Source organism: Neomonachus schauinslandi, chromosome 3, assembly GCF_002201575.2.
Source record: "Neomonachus schauinslandi chromosome 3, ASM220157v2, whole genome shotgun sequence".
Taxonomy (NCBI): Eukaryota; Metazoa; Chordata; class Mammalia; order Carnivora; family Phocidae; genus Neomonachus; species Neomonachus schauinslandi.
The window spans coordinates 185,097,384-185,110,272 of record NC_058405.1 but is presented as its reverse complement, the minus strand read 5'-3'; the positions used below and the strand labels follow the sequence as shown (position 1 = coordinate 185,110,272).

The following is a 12,889-nucleotide window of genomic DNA, read 5'->3' as shown; positions in this document are numbered from 1 at the left end:
AGAACAGGGTACAGGGAATGCTGGGATTTGTAGTCCCTGGGCCTCTTTGTTGCGTGCTGGGATCTGTGGTTCCCCCGGGCACTCCCCCTGGAATGCTGGGAAACGTAGTCCCTCTCACATCGCACAGTGCAACCCGCCGTCACCTCAGAGCCCTAGTGTGCCCTGCGGAGGGAGAGGGCCCCTCGAGCCTCTGCAGATTTGAAGCCAACCCTCCGCTGGGGCAAACTCTAGGCAACAAGACCTAAAGAAAAATTTGTCCTACGGGACTTCCCGGGGAGGGCCCTTCCCACTGACGCTCGTCGTCCCCCCGGCGAAGCCGCTAAGTGCTTCTATTGGCTGCTCAGGATGCTAATCGGCGAGGCGGGCTTTCCATTGGCTTTGGGGCGGGCGCTCCGAGACAAGGGGGAAGGAGAAGGGATCAGGAGCGGGAGCTGAGGGGAGGGAGAGGCCGGTCCGGGTCTGGCCGCGGCAGCTGCTCGCCCGAGGTCTCCAGGCCCGGCTGCGGCTCCGTCCTCCGTTCCTGGGCACCGTCTGCGAAGCTCCGCCGGGCCAGCGTGGGAGAGCCGCAGGCGGCGACCGCCGCATCATGTCAGCCAAGGACGAGCGGGCCAGGGAGATCCTGAGGGGCTTCAAACTGTATCCGCCCGGGAGCGGGGCGGGGCCGGGAGGACTTGGGAGGCGCCGCTCGCTGAGGAGACGGGCCGGGGGGCGGGGGCCGGGCCAGGTGGGCAGCGGACGGGAGCTCGGCGGGAGGGGACGGAAGGAACGGCGTCCGGGCCCCCGGCGGGACCGGGCACTGGAGGCGGGGCAAGGGGCGTCCTGAGGGAGGACGGGGACGTTGTCGGGGGCCCCCGGAGCTGGAGGCGGAGGAGCCCCGGACGAAATTGGGCTGGGAGAAGCGCCGGGCGTCGGAAGCGGGTATCGGGGAGGCAGGCTTGGGTCCGAACCTCGGCCCGTACCCAGAGGCCGGGAAGGGGCTGCGGCCCGCAGGGAAGGACCGAGGGGGCGCGGTGAGCTGGCCTCGAAGCCCAGCAGCCTGTTTGGCGGGAAGCCCCCGGGGGAGCAAGAAAAAGTGACTCGGAGCGAGTGACCTTGTGTGGGACAAATGCAAATGCTTGTGCTAAACTCTCCCGGGTTCCTCCATCCCACCCCACCCCCGCCTTGTTCCCACAACTTCTCTGCCTCACTTGTGGCTCCTTCCAGGGCTGGAGCAGAGGAAGGTGGGCGAAGAGAAGCCCAGGATCGACCTCATCTTAACTCTGTCTTGGCCTTTTGAGGCATTGGATGGTGGCTGCTTCTTTCTCAGCTTTTGACTTTTCTGTCCAGCGAAGTGAGGACCCTAAAGTCGTGCGTGAGGTGCCTTGAGGTGTTTTGGTGTTGCACTGGGACTCCTGGCAAAGGTATCTGCTCGCTCGCGTTTGTGTGGTTAACGCGTAGACAAGGTGGAGCTGTCCAGCAATTATTTGATTACGTTGGGGAGACGGTAGGATTTAGCAGGAGAGAGAAATCATTGCCTCGGGCCTGTTGTGCCGCTTGTGCAACCTTCCCTCCTTAAAGTAGTGAGGAAGCCTCGTGTTTTAATGGAGTGTCGATCTGTAACCATAGGATGCGGATGAAAAAATGCAATCCTGGACATTCCAATTTCAGATTTTCCTGCTGACCCTTAATCTCTTTTTACATCCTGTGCGTACAACAGGGAACATTCTCAAATTATTCTCTCAGTGAAATTGTAGTCATCACTTTAGGTCTCCTCCCCTAAAGGAGATTTAGTGAAGCACTTTTCTCTGAGCTGCCTATGTGTTTTCACAATGCCCATTTCACCCCTGCAAATTTTAATGGCTTTGTCACCGTCAGAGACCAAGTTGGTAGTAAATTTTAGAACACAAAATGCAAAAAAGTTACAGGACGCTTTGGATGTACAAATGAAAAGTTTCAAATGGAAGCTGACCTGTTATGCTTTCGGAAAAACGGAAGGCATTATCACCTAGGCATAATGCCATTCCTTATAAACTTTCAGTACTTTTATGTAGTGAAGTTTAGTAACAGCCTCTTTTATAGCTCCATGTGCCTTTTGGTGTTTCTCTTCATAATGGCACCTGTAAGTAAATAGGGGTGGCTGAAGTGTTAGAAAAGCTATGACATGGATTTATTTTTCCCTTAATAACTTACATTGTTACTAAACATGTATGCTGTAGACAGTAAAACAGGAGACTGGAGAATTGAGAGGTTTCAGAAGCAACGTTTTTGTCTGATTGGATTTAACATACTGCTGGACACAAGAATGAATCTTTTTTTTTTAAAGATTTTATTTATTAATTTGACAGAGACAGAGATAGCAAGAGCAGGAACACAAGCAGGGGGAGCGGGAGAGGGAGAAGCAGGCTTCCCACCAAGCAGGGAGCCCGATGTGGGGCTCGATCCCAGGACCCTGGGATCATGACCTGAGCCGAAGGCAGACGCTTAACGACTGAGCCACCCAGGTGTCCCAAGAATGAATCTTTTTAATGGCTTTCAGACAAAGCCGAAAGGGAAAGTTTAACTTCTTACCTCAGTCTGGGCTCTTGAAGCTGTTAAAAAAGAGGCTAAGGGACAAATGTGGAAAAGAGTAGAAAGAACCTACATCAGCCCACTAGAAGGGCAGGTGAATTAACCAGTTCAGTGATGACGTTAGTGTGTTAAGAAATAGGCTTTTGGAGAAGGTTTGACCTGAGCTGATTAAATCTCAAGGGAAGCAGCCACATAAAAAAGTTAGCATGGGAGCAAGAGGATGCTCATCCTCTGGTAGCCCTTATTGACATCTGAGGATTAAGAGAGAAAGGGAAAGGAGTTCTAAAATTTGCTGCTACCTTCGGGGAAAAAAACAATGTTTTAGTAAAACAAACTACCTATTGTCCACCTTTTTTATGGGGTAAATTGCTCTCTGAATTTTCATTGTATCTGTTTCTGTTAAGAGTTTTTTCTACCAAAAGAAAGCACCATTATATTCTCCTACCAACAATGTTGACAATGCTCATTTCCACATTGACTGTGTCTGCCTTTTATATTTTTGACAATTTAGACAAGTGACACCTTGTTTTAATTTGTATTTCCCTGGATACTGAGATCCCTGGACAGGTAATGGAGCATAGTGGTTAAGAGCGATTCTGGACTGTAGAGCTATACTCTCCATGTTGGAATCCCAGCCCTGTACTCGTGGTTGTGTGGCCCTGAACAGCTCCTTTAACCTCTGCCTCAATTTCCTCATCTGTAAATGAGGATAAAAATAGTACTTATCTCATAGGGTTGTTGTGAAGATTGAATGAGTTGATAGCTGAAGCATTTAGGAACTAACACCTGATGCCTAGTAAACATTATGTAGTAGCTCTTTTTTTTTTTCTTTTTTTTTTACTTATTTGTCAGAGAGAGGGAGAGTGCACAAGCAGGGGGAGGGGCAGGCAAAGGGAGAAGCAGACTCAATCCCAGGACCCTGGGATCATGACCTGAGCCAAGGGCAGACACTTAACTGACTGAGCCACCCAGGCGCCCCTGCATTTTGTGTCTTAAAGATTTATTTATTTGAGGGGCGCCTGGGTGGCTCAGTCAGTTAAGTGTCTGCCCTTGGCTCAGGTCATGATCCCAGGGTCCTGGGATCGAGTCCCACATTGCGCTCCCTGCTAAGCGGGAAGCCTGCTTCTCCCTCCCCCACTCTCCCTGCTTGTGTTCCCTCTCTCGATGTGTCTCTCTCTGTCAAATAAATAAAGAAAATCTTTTTAAAAAAAAAGATTGATTTATTTGAGTGAGAGAGAGAGTGTGTGTGCGCCATGCACTACACACACTAGCGCAGGCACAATCAAGAAAAATGGCAGAGGGAGAGGGCGAGAATCTCAAGCAGACTCCCGCTGATACGGAGCCCAACTCAGGGCTTGATCTCTCCACCTGGAGATCATGACCTGAACCGAAATCAAAAGTCCGATGCTTAACCAACTGAGCCCCCCAGGCACCCTTGCATTTTTGTGTCATAAGAAGACCTTCCTGACCTGGGGCAAGTCACTCAACTGTCTCTTTCCGTCTGTTTCTTTAATATTCAAACAGATAAAAATCAGAGTATCTACTTAATAGGTTTGCAGTACAGATTAAATTAATTGCTATAACTAAACAAACAAAACAAAACCTTTCTTATCCCAAGATTAAATATTCTATGTTTTCATCTCTTTTTAATGTTTAGCTCTTTAATCCACCTGGAATGTTTTTACACAGATGATATGTGGTAGAAATCTAATTTCTTTGCTGTTTTAAAATGGTATTTAATTTTTCTATTACAAACTCCAGCCACCCAGAAATGACCTTTATTGATATTTTAATATAGCCTTCTGATGTAGCTAGTGTAATGTATTTGCTTTTATAAAAATTGAATCATAAGCATTATCTTGTAACTTACTTTTTTCTCTTAATAATAAATTTACCATGTTAATAATTTCCAAAGATTTTTACTTTTAATTGCTTTTCATGACATAAATTTGTCACAGTCCTCTTACACAAGTTTTCTAGTGTAGTCTGTATAATGCACTGTTCTGCCTCTTCAAACTGGTCTTCCTCAGTATAAATACAGTTGACTTTTTTTTTTTAAGATTTTATTTATTTATTTGTCAGAGAGAGACACAGCGAGAGAGGGAACACAAACGGCGGGGTGGGAGAGGGAGAAGCAGGCTTCCCACTGAGCAGGGAGCCCGATGCGGGGCTCGATCCCAAGGACCCTGGGATCATGACCTGAGCCAAAGGCAGACGCTTAACGACTGAGCCACCCAGGCGCCCCAGTACAGTTGACTCTTGAACAACACTGGTTTAAACCATGCGGTCCACTTACACAAGAATTTTTTCAATAACTACAGTATTGTAAATGTATTTTCTCTGTTTTATGATTTCTTAATAACATTTTTTCCTCTAACGTACTTTATTGTAAGAATATGGTATACAATACACATAACAAAATACATGTCAATTGACTTTATGTTATCAGTAAGGCTTCTAGTCAACAAATAGGCTATTAGTAGATAAGTTTTGGAGGAGTCAAAAATTAGACACATTTTCAACTATGAGGATAGTGTGCCCCAACCTGTATATAACTTTATTAAATTAATATCAAGGGGCGCCTGGGTGGCTCAGTTGTTAAGCATCTGCCTTGGACTCAGGCCGTGATCACAGGGTCCTGGGATTGAGCCCCGCATCAGGTTCCCTGCTCGGCAGGAAGCCTGCTTCTCCCTCTCCCACTCCCCCTGTTTGTGTTCCCTCTCTCACTGTGTCTCTCTCTGTCAAATAAATAAAATCTTTAAAAAAAATTTAATATCAAGATATTGACAGACTACCATAAGAAAGATTATGCTTTTATAATTTTATTATTTTTATTCTATATGGAATTTGCTTTGGTCTAAGGTATGAAGTAGTAATTTAATTTTTTCTTTGAAGATTAGCTAATTGCCCCTATTTACTTATAATCCAGAAGTTAATATAATATCTACAATATAAATGATTGCCTACAGGGGCACCTGACTGGCTCAGTTGGTGGAACATGCGGCTCTTGATCTTGGGATTGTGAGTTCGAGACCCACGTTGGGTGTAGAGATTACTTAAAAATAAAATCTTTAAGGGGCACCTAGGTGGCTTAGTCGGTTAGGAATCTGACTCTTGATTTTTTGGCTCAGGTCTTGATCTCAGGGTCATGAGATGAAGCCCCGTGTCAGGCTCTGCACTGGGCATGGAGCCTACTTAAGATTCTCCCTCTGCCTTTATCTTCTTCCCCTTTCTCTGCCTTTCTCTCTCTCTTTCTCTCTCTCTCCCCCTCTCTAAAATAAAGAAAGAAATAAGTAAAATCTTTTAAAAATAAACAACTGCCTACAAATCAATAAAATAAATATTTAGGGTGGCTGGGTGGCTCATTCAGTTAGGTGTCTGCCTTAGGCTCAGGTCATGATCCCAGGGTCCTGTGATCAAGCCCTGTGTCTGACTCCCTGCTCAGTGAAGAGCTTCCTCCCTCTGCCCCAGCCCCCTGCTTGTGTTCTCTCTCACTCTTGCTCGCTCTCACTCTATCTCAAATAAATAAAATCTTTAAAAAAAATAAAATAAATGTTTAACTCAAAATGGGCAAAGGATATGAACAAGGAGTTCACAAAAGAAAACTACAAATAGCCAATGAATAAGAGATGTTCAACTTTAATAAGTCAACAGACTATCTCTTTTTTCCCAATTAATTGACAAAAATTTAAAAGGTTGACAATAGGGGCTCCTTGCTGTCTCAGTCAGTAAAGCATGCAACTCTTTTTTTTTTTTTTTTTTTAAGTTTTTACTTACTTGAGAGAGAGGGTGCACAAGCTGAGCGAGGGACAAAGGGAGAAGGAGGAGCAGACTCCCTGCTGAGCAGGTAGCTGGATACGGGCCTTGATCCCAGTATCCTGGGATCACAATCTGAGCTGAAGGCAGATGCAGACGCTTAACAGACTGAGCCACCCAGGCGCCTGAGCATGCGACTCTTGATCTTGGGGTTGTGAGTTCCAGCCGCACATGGGGCATGGAGTCTACTATAAATAAATGAATGAATAATCAATCAATCAATAATATTCAGTATTGGCAACTGTTTGGAGGAAAGGGACACTTCACTTGCTGTGTGTGTATAGCTTTTATGGAGAAAGTTTACCTGTAACTGCAGCAGAGCATAGAGCAGTAGTTCAGTGGTTAGGAGTGTGGACTCTAGGGCGACTGGGTGGCTTAGTTGGTTAAGCGACTGCCTTCGGCTCAGGTCATGATCCCAGGGTCCTGGGATGGAGCCCCACATCAGGCTCCCTGCTCAGCGGGGAGCCTGCTTCTCCCTCTGCCTCTGCCGCCACTCCCCCTGCTTGTGCTCTCTCTCTGTCAAATAAATAAAATCTTTAAAAAAAAAAAAAAGAAAAGGGTGCCTGGGTGGCTCAGTTGGTTAAGCGACTGCCTTTGGCTCAGGTCATGATCCTGGAGTCCCCAGATCGAATCCCGCATCTGGCTCCCTGCTCAGCGGGGAGTCTGCTTCTCCCTCTGACCCTCCCCTCTCTCATGCTCTCTCTCATCTTCTCTCAATTAAATAAAATCTTAAAAAAAAAGAGTGTGGATTCTAGGTTAAGACACTGCCTCCACCGTTGTTACCTTAGAACATTCAAACTCTAAACTTCAGTATCCATATAATTTCCTCAGAGTGTTGTTAGAATTATATGAGACTGCATATAAAGCAATTAGTATAGGGCCTGGCACGTAGTAAGTAATAAATGTTAACTATATTATTATTTGTTTTATTAAAAATTATTAACATTATAACAGTTACTGGTGTTAATATTGCTGCAAAGCCAGTTTTTTTCTGAGATAAACCAGTGCCTTCTTGCTGTTATTCTTACTGAGAAACTAATATTTCTGTTTTGGCTCTTTGAAGAAATGATTTAATTAGTAAGCATTGATGTATGCCTAGTGTTTATCTTGTTTTCTGGGAACTAATTACATTTCAATTTATGACAGCTTAGCAGAAAAGGAACTAGTTTGACTCAGAAGGTTTCTGAAAATACCTTTCACTTGTGTTCTTGCGTTCCATCTCCATAGTTTGGTCCTGGATCCCACATATCCTCTTTCTCATAGTACCTTGACCTTTGACTTTACTTCCAGTCAAAAATAGTTGGCTTTAAATCTTTTATTCATTTAGATTTCCTTATTAAAAATAGTGCACTGTTGAACTTTCATTGAATACCAGTATTCCCTAATAGATGCCTTGGCCAAGTGTTAAAAATGGGTTTGAGGTTTATGATTTTCTAAAATACAGTTTTGTTTATCAACTCAAGCTCTGGGGAAGCAATCAAAACACAGCACTCATAAAGCCAGTGAACACTGTTGATCACAGATTGTCCAGTCATAAACTTCATGTAGATTGCGACTGGTATTGTGTTTCCCAGGATGAGAAGTTGTTATTGTTACCCTGAATGGATTAAATGAAGTGATGTCCTATTGATCATGTGATTTAGGATTTTTAAATGGGCATTCCTGCTTCCACATTTTAGAAAAGAATTTGGAATATAAATAGATACAGTCTTCTTCAGATCTTCTAAATTTCTTTCAGGATTCTGTATATGGTTTATAGTGAAACATTATAGTAACTTCTGGAGAAATGGAACAGAACATGGTAAGACTCCCATGAAAAATTCTGGCTATATTGTCACTATATTTGATATAGGGCTAGCAGTGGTGCTGAGGTTTGGCAGCTCTGGGTTCCTATTAAGCTTGACCTCACTTTGGCTCATGGCCTCCTTTGTCAGCACTCTGCATCCTCAAGTCCCCATGGTACAGGAGGACCTGACTTCTGAATGTACAGACCTATCCCTATTCCTGAGCTTTAGCATCATAGGAAGGTAGTTCAAAGGCCATCTTGACTAGTAATCTAAAGGTTCCAACCATTGCTTGAATAATTAAAACTCAGATTTTCAAGATTTTAAGAGTACCGTTCTTTTTTTTTTTTGACGATGATAATTTTGAAGCTGAGAGGAAAAACAAGTATATTTTCTTACAGTCCAATATCCATAAAGAAGGTAACAGCCCGACATGTGAGGAACTTGTTTGGTCTGTAATGAGGGGATTGCGGCTAAGTGCACCTGGTCCAGAGGAGAGGCACTGGAATCATGTCATACATACAGTAGTCCAAGAATGGGAAGGTTTGACCTGAAGATGAAGAATTAAGCAAGGGACATGAGTGTTCTCTTCTAAAGTTTAAAAAACTGTTCTAAAGAGAAAGAATTAAATGTGTTCTTTGTGGCTCTCAGAGAAGGGTAGACGTTATAGGGGACAAAGTTTATTTAGCCCAGTTTCCAACAATTAGAGTTACCTGAAAGGGAAAAAAAAAGCATTTTCCAGAAAGTATTTTAAGCAGCAAATGGTTGTTCCTGTCCATCAAGAGTATTGCGGAGGGAAATTATGTGTGCATCGGATAAGGTGTTAGAGAGATAATCTCCAGGACTCAAATCATTTTCCAACACTGCAATTCTTTGGTTTGGTGACATTCATTCTTAATTAACAAGGATAGTTTTCAGCAAGTAATTCTATTCAGATATGTGCTACACCTAAAATAGGCAAAACATTTTTTGTAATTTGATATAATTAAAACAAGACATCATTTCCGTTCTGTTTTTCAGACAACTCTTTTCTTGGATACTCAGTATTGATGAAGTATTCTGTTTAGTGCATTGTGGATCCACTGATTCAGAGTCCTGGAGAGCAATTATTGTCTCTGAATTTAGATAAAGTCTAGAGAACTAAATAAATAACTCTAATATAAATAACACTTTAAACATAGCCACAAGAAGAAAGGGGGTGGCCTAATATCTGACATTCCTATAGTCTTTTTCAGTTTTTCAAAGCACTTTGATATATTATTACATTATCACAACAACTCTATGTATTACTATCCTCGCTTTATAAATGGGAAATTAAGGATTGAGAGGTTATCCCTGAGATAAAGGCAGAACCTTAAGGTTCTGACTACAGGAATGTCTTCTTGTGGCTATATTTAACGTGTTACAAAACGATAAACCAGTTTTCCTATCCAAAGAAATTTTATTGTATAAGGGAGAGAGAAAGGGACCATAACAATCAGAACACACTGTGTTAAGTGCCTAAGTAGCATAAAGTGCTGTGGCATCTCAGAGGAAGATTGACTACTGCTGGAGGTGTTGTGGAAGACTTCAGAATTGTCATTGGAATAGGATCTTGAGAGATGAGTAGGTGTTGAGCAGCTTAATTTTTAAGATCCTGGAGAGTAACAGAGGAAGGAAAATGACCTGAAACATGCAGGAAGAGAGTGCTTTGGAGGGGATTTGAGATCAAGAATGAGGAATGAAGGTCAAAAACAAGTCCTTGGAATTGCTGGAAATTGAATTCATTCACTGAATATTTGAGACTACTGAGAGTCCCATGATACCTTATAGGTCACTGGTGATCTTTCTGAGAGTAGTTGATACTTGAGGAAACAATTTAAGTATAATCTGCCAGGATTTGAAAATGGATAATAGATGCGGAAATTAAGTCACCTTACTTTTTTTTTTTTTAAGATTTTTTATTTATTTGTTTGACAGAGACAGATACAGCGAAAGAGGGAACACAAGCAGGGGAAGTGGGAGAGGGAGAAGCAGGCTTCCTGCTGAGCAGAGAGCCCGATGGGGGGCTCGATCCCAGGACCCTGGGATCATGACCTGAGCTGAAGGCAGATGCTTAACTGACTGAGCCACCCAGGTGTCCCAAGCAGGTAGATCTTTATTAAAGAATGGAAATCGGGGTGCCTGGGTGGCTCAGTCATTAAGCGTCTGCCTTCGGCTCAGGTCATGGTCCCAGGGTCCTGGGATCGAGCCCCGCATCGGGCTCCCTGCTCAGCGGGAAGCCTGCTTCTCCCTCTCCCACTCCCCCTGCTTGTGTTCGCTCTCTTGCTGTGCCTCTCCCTGTCAAATAAATAAATAAAATCTTTAAAAAAAAAAAAAAAAGAATGGAAATCAGCTGGGGTTTCTGGCTGGCTCAGTCAGTGGAGTGTGCAACTCTTAATCTTGGGGTCATGAGTTTGAGCCCCACATTGGGCGTAGAGATTACTTAATTTAAAAAAAAAAAAAGAAGAATGGAAATCACTTATTTAAGCTATCTAACTTTGTGCAACTTGCTTAACATCTGTAAAACAAGGAAAATGCTTGCTTTGTCTGTTTAACAGATGTTCTGAAATGTGAGTGAAATAGTATATGCCAACTCACTTTAAAAACCATAGCTCGGGAATCATGACCTTGTGGAAAGTATTTTCCATTAAGTAAGCTTTGCTTGAGGAATCATATGAAACTCAATCATCTTCAAAATCTATTACATTAAGAAACTTTTAAAATCGCTCAGTGTCTTCATATTTACTTAAATAGCTATGTTTAAACATAATATTTCTTGATATTTACCATTTTAAATTCAAATATAATATTTCTGTCCTTAAAAATAAATAAATAAATAAATAAATAAATAAATAAATAAAAAATAAAAACCATAGCTCTACAGGGGTACCTGGGTGGCTCAGTCAGTTGGGTGTCTGCCTTCGGCTACAGTCTTGATCCCAGGGTTCCAGGATCAAGCCCCACTTTGGGCTTCCTGCTCAGCTAGGAGTCTGCTGCTTCTTCTGCCTCTCCCCCTTCTTGTGCGCTCACTCGCTCACTTACTCACTGTCTCTCAAATAAAATCTTTAAACAATGACAAAAAAACCAGTAGCTCTGCAAATTCATTGTGCTTACTATAGCATTGTTTCAATTATTTATCTTTGTTTTAAAGTTCAGGGTTGCTTTCTCTTTTGCAAATTTGTAGGTTTCATGTTTCAGGGTATTGATAAAACCAGAGTCTTAGTGATTCTTTTTTACTCCAGCTAAGACATCTGAAGCCTTTTTTCACAATTCTGGGAAGTAGTGACTGTTGGAGTGATAGCAAAGGAAGCCCTCTACATGGCATATATATCCCACTTGAAAACCAAAATCGGGGTGCCTGGGTGGCTCAGTCATTAGGCATCTGCTTTCGGCTCAGGTCATGGTCCCGGGGTCCTGGGATCGAGCCCCGTATCGGGCCCCCTGCTCGGCGGGAAGCCTGCTTCTCCCTCTCTCACTCCCCCTGCTTGTGTTCCTTCTCTCGCTATGTCTCTATCTGTCAAATAAATAAATAAATAAAATGTTTTAAAAAAAAGAAAAGAAAACCAAAACCTTCTTCGGCTTTGTTTTTCTTTTTTTAAGAAGGTTCTAATTTGGGCGCCTGGGTGGCTCAGTTGGTTGGGCGACTGCCTTCGGCTCAGGTCATGATCCTGGAGTCCCGGGATCGAGTCCCGCATCGGGCTCCCTGCTCAGTGGGGAGTCTGCTTCTCCCTCTGACCCTCCCCCCTCTCATGTGCTCTCTCTCATTCTCTCTCTCAAATAAATAAATAAAATCTTTAAAAAAAAAAAAAAAGAAGGTTCTAACTTAAGGAAGTTGATTTCCCTCTCAATACTGTAGCATTTTTCTGACCAGTTTCAGACACATAACTGCACGTATCAGTAGAGTAATGGACCTATGAGGGAAAAAAAGGTTTCATTTGACTTTGCTAGTGAGAAGAGTGTGTTATGTTTCAGACAGTGATCTTCTTCTCATTACTAAATTACTTGCCTCCACTGTTTCCCAGGCCAGCTTGAATTTTGATTGTATGCTTTCCAAGCACAGTGCCTTCGCCAGGGCCAGAGTATTATTTCACAGGGATATCACCAGTGATTACAGTGCTGCATATTATGTTTCAAGGATACTGAAACCTCAGTTTCTCAGGGATCCATTTATATTTTCTCACCTCGTCCCCCATAAATAGGAAAAATACCACAGGGAAAATCACTGGGAGGTTATTGGGTAGAGAAAGATGTGTAAACGTCCGTGAATTAGAATTGGTTCTCACGAATGTGAGGATACATACAGGATGCTCTGTATGACCAATGCTAGTTCAGAAAAAGCCTAGAAGGAGAATGAAGTGATATTTAATAATTAATGAAGATTTTGGGGCGCCTGGCTGGCTCAGTTGGTAGAGCACATGACTCTGGATCTCAGGGTTGTGAGTTCAAGCCCCATGTTGGGGGTAGAGATTACTTTAAAAATAAATTAATAAAAATTTTTAAAAAATAATGAAGGTAGGAGTAAGAAAAGGAAATGAGTTCAGAAAGTGAGCAAGGAGGAGAGAGTTTGAGAGGGGAGAGATCATAAAGGCAGAGTGTTAAAAGAGAGCAAGAAGAAGAAAAAGAAAAGGCCACAACCCAAAACTGGGAAAGCAAAGCAAAGAAAGGCATTCCTTTAAAAAAAAAAGGAAAGAAAGAAAGGCAATCCTATGATGAAAATGCGT

At 43.0% G+C, this 12,889-nt stretch overlaps 1 protein-coding gene across 1 annotated transcript in view; it reads left to right on the top strand.

The window, feature by feature from the left end:
• The first annotated feature begins 408 nt into the window (after nucleotides 1-408).
• Nucleotides 409-12,889, top strand: part of PDE6D (phosphodiesterase 6D) — a 53,519-nt gene continuing 41,038 nt past the window's right edge. The window contains exon 1 of the mRNA XM_021690331.2: nucleotides 409-636. Coding sequence (XP_021546006.1) covers nucleotides 587-636 — 50 coding nt within the window. The 5' untranslated portion in view covers nucleotides 409-586. The remainder of the gene's footprint in view (nucleotides 637-12,889) is intronic.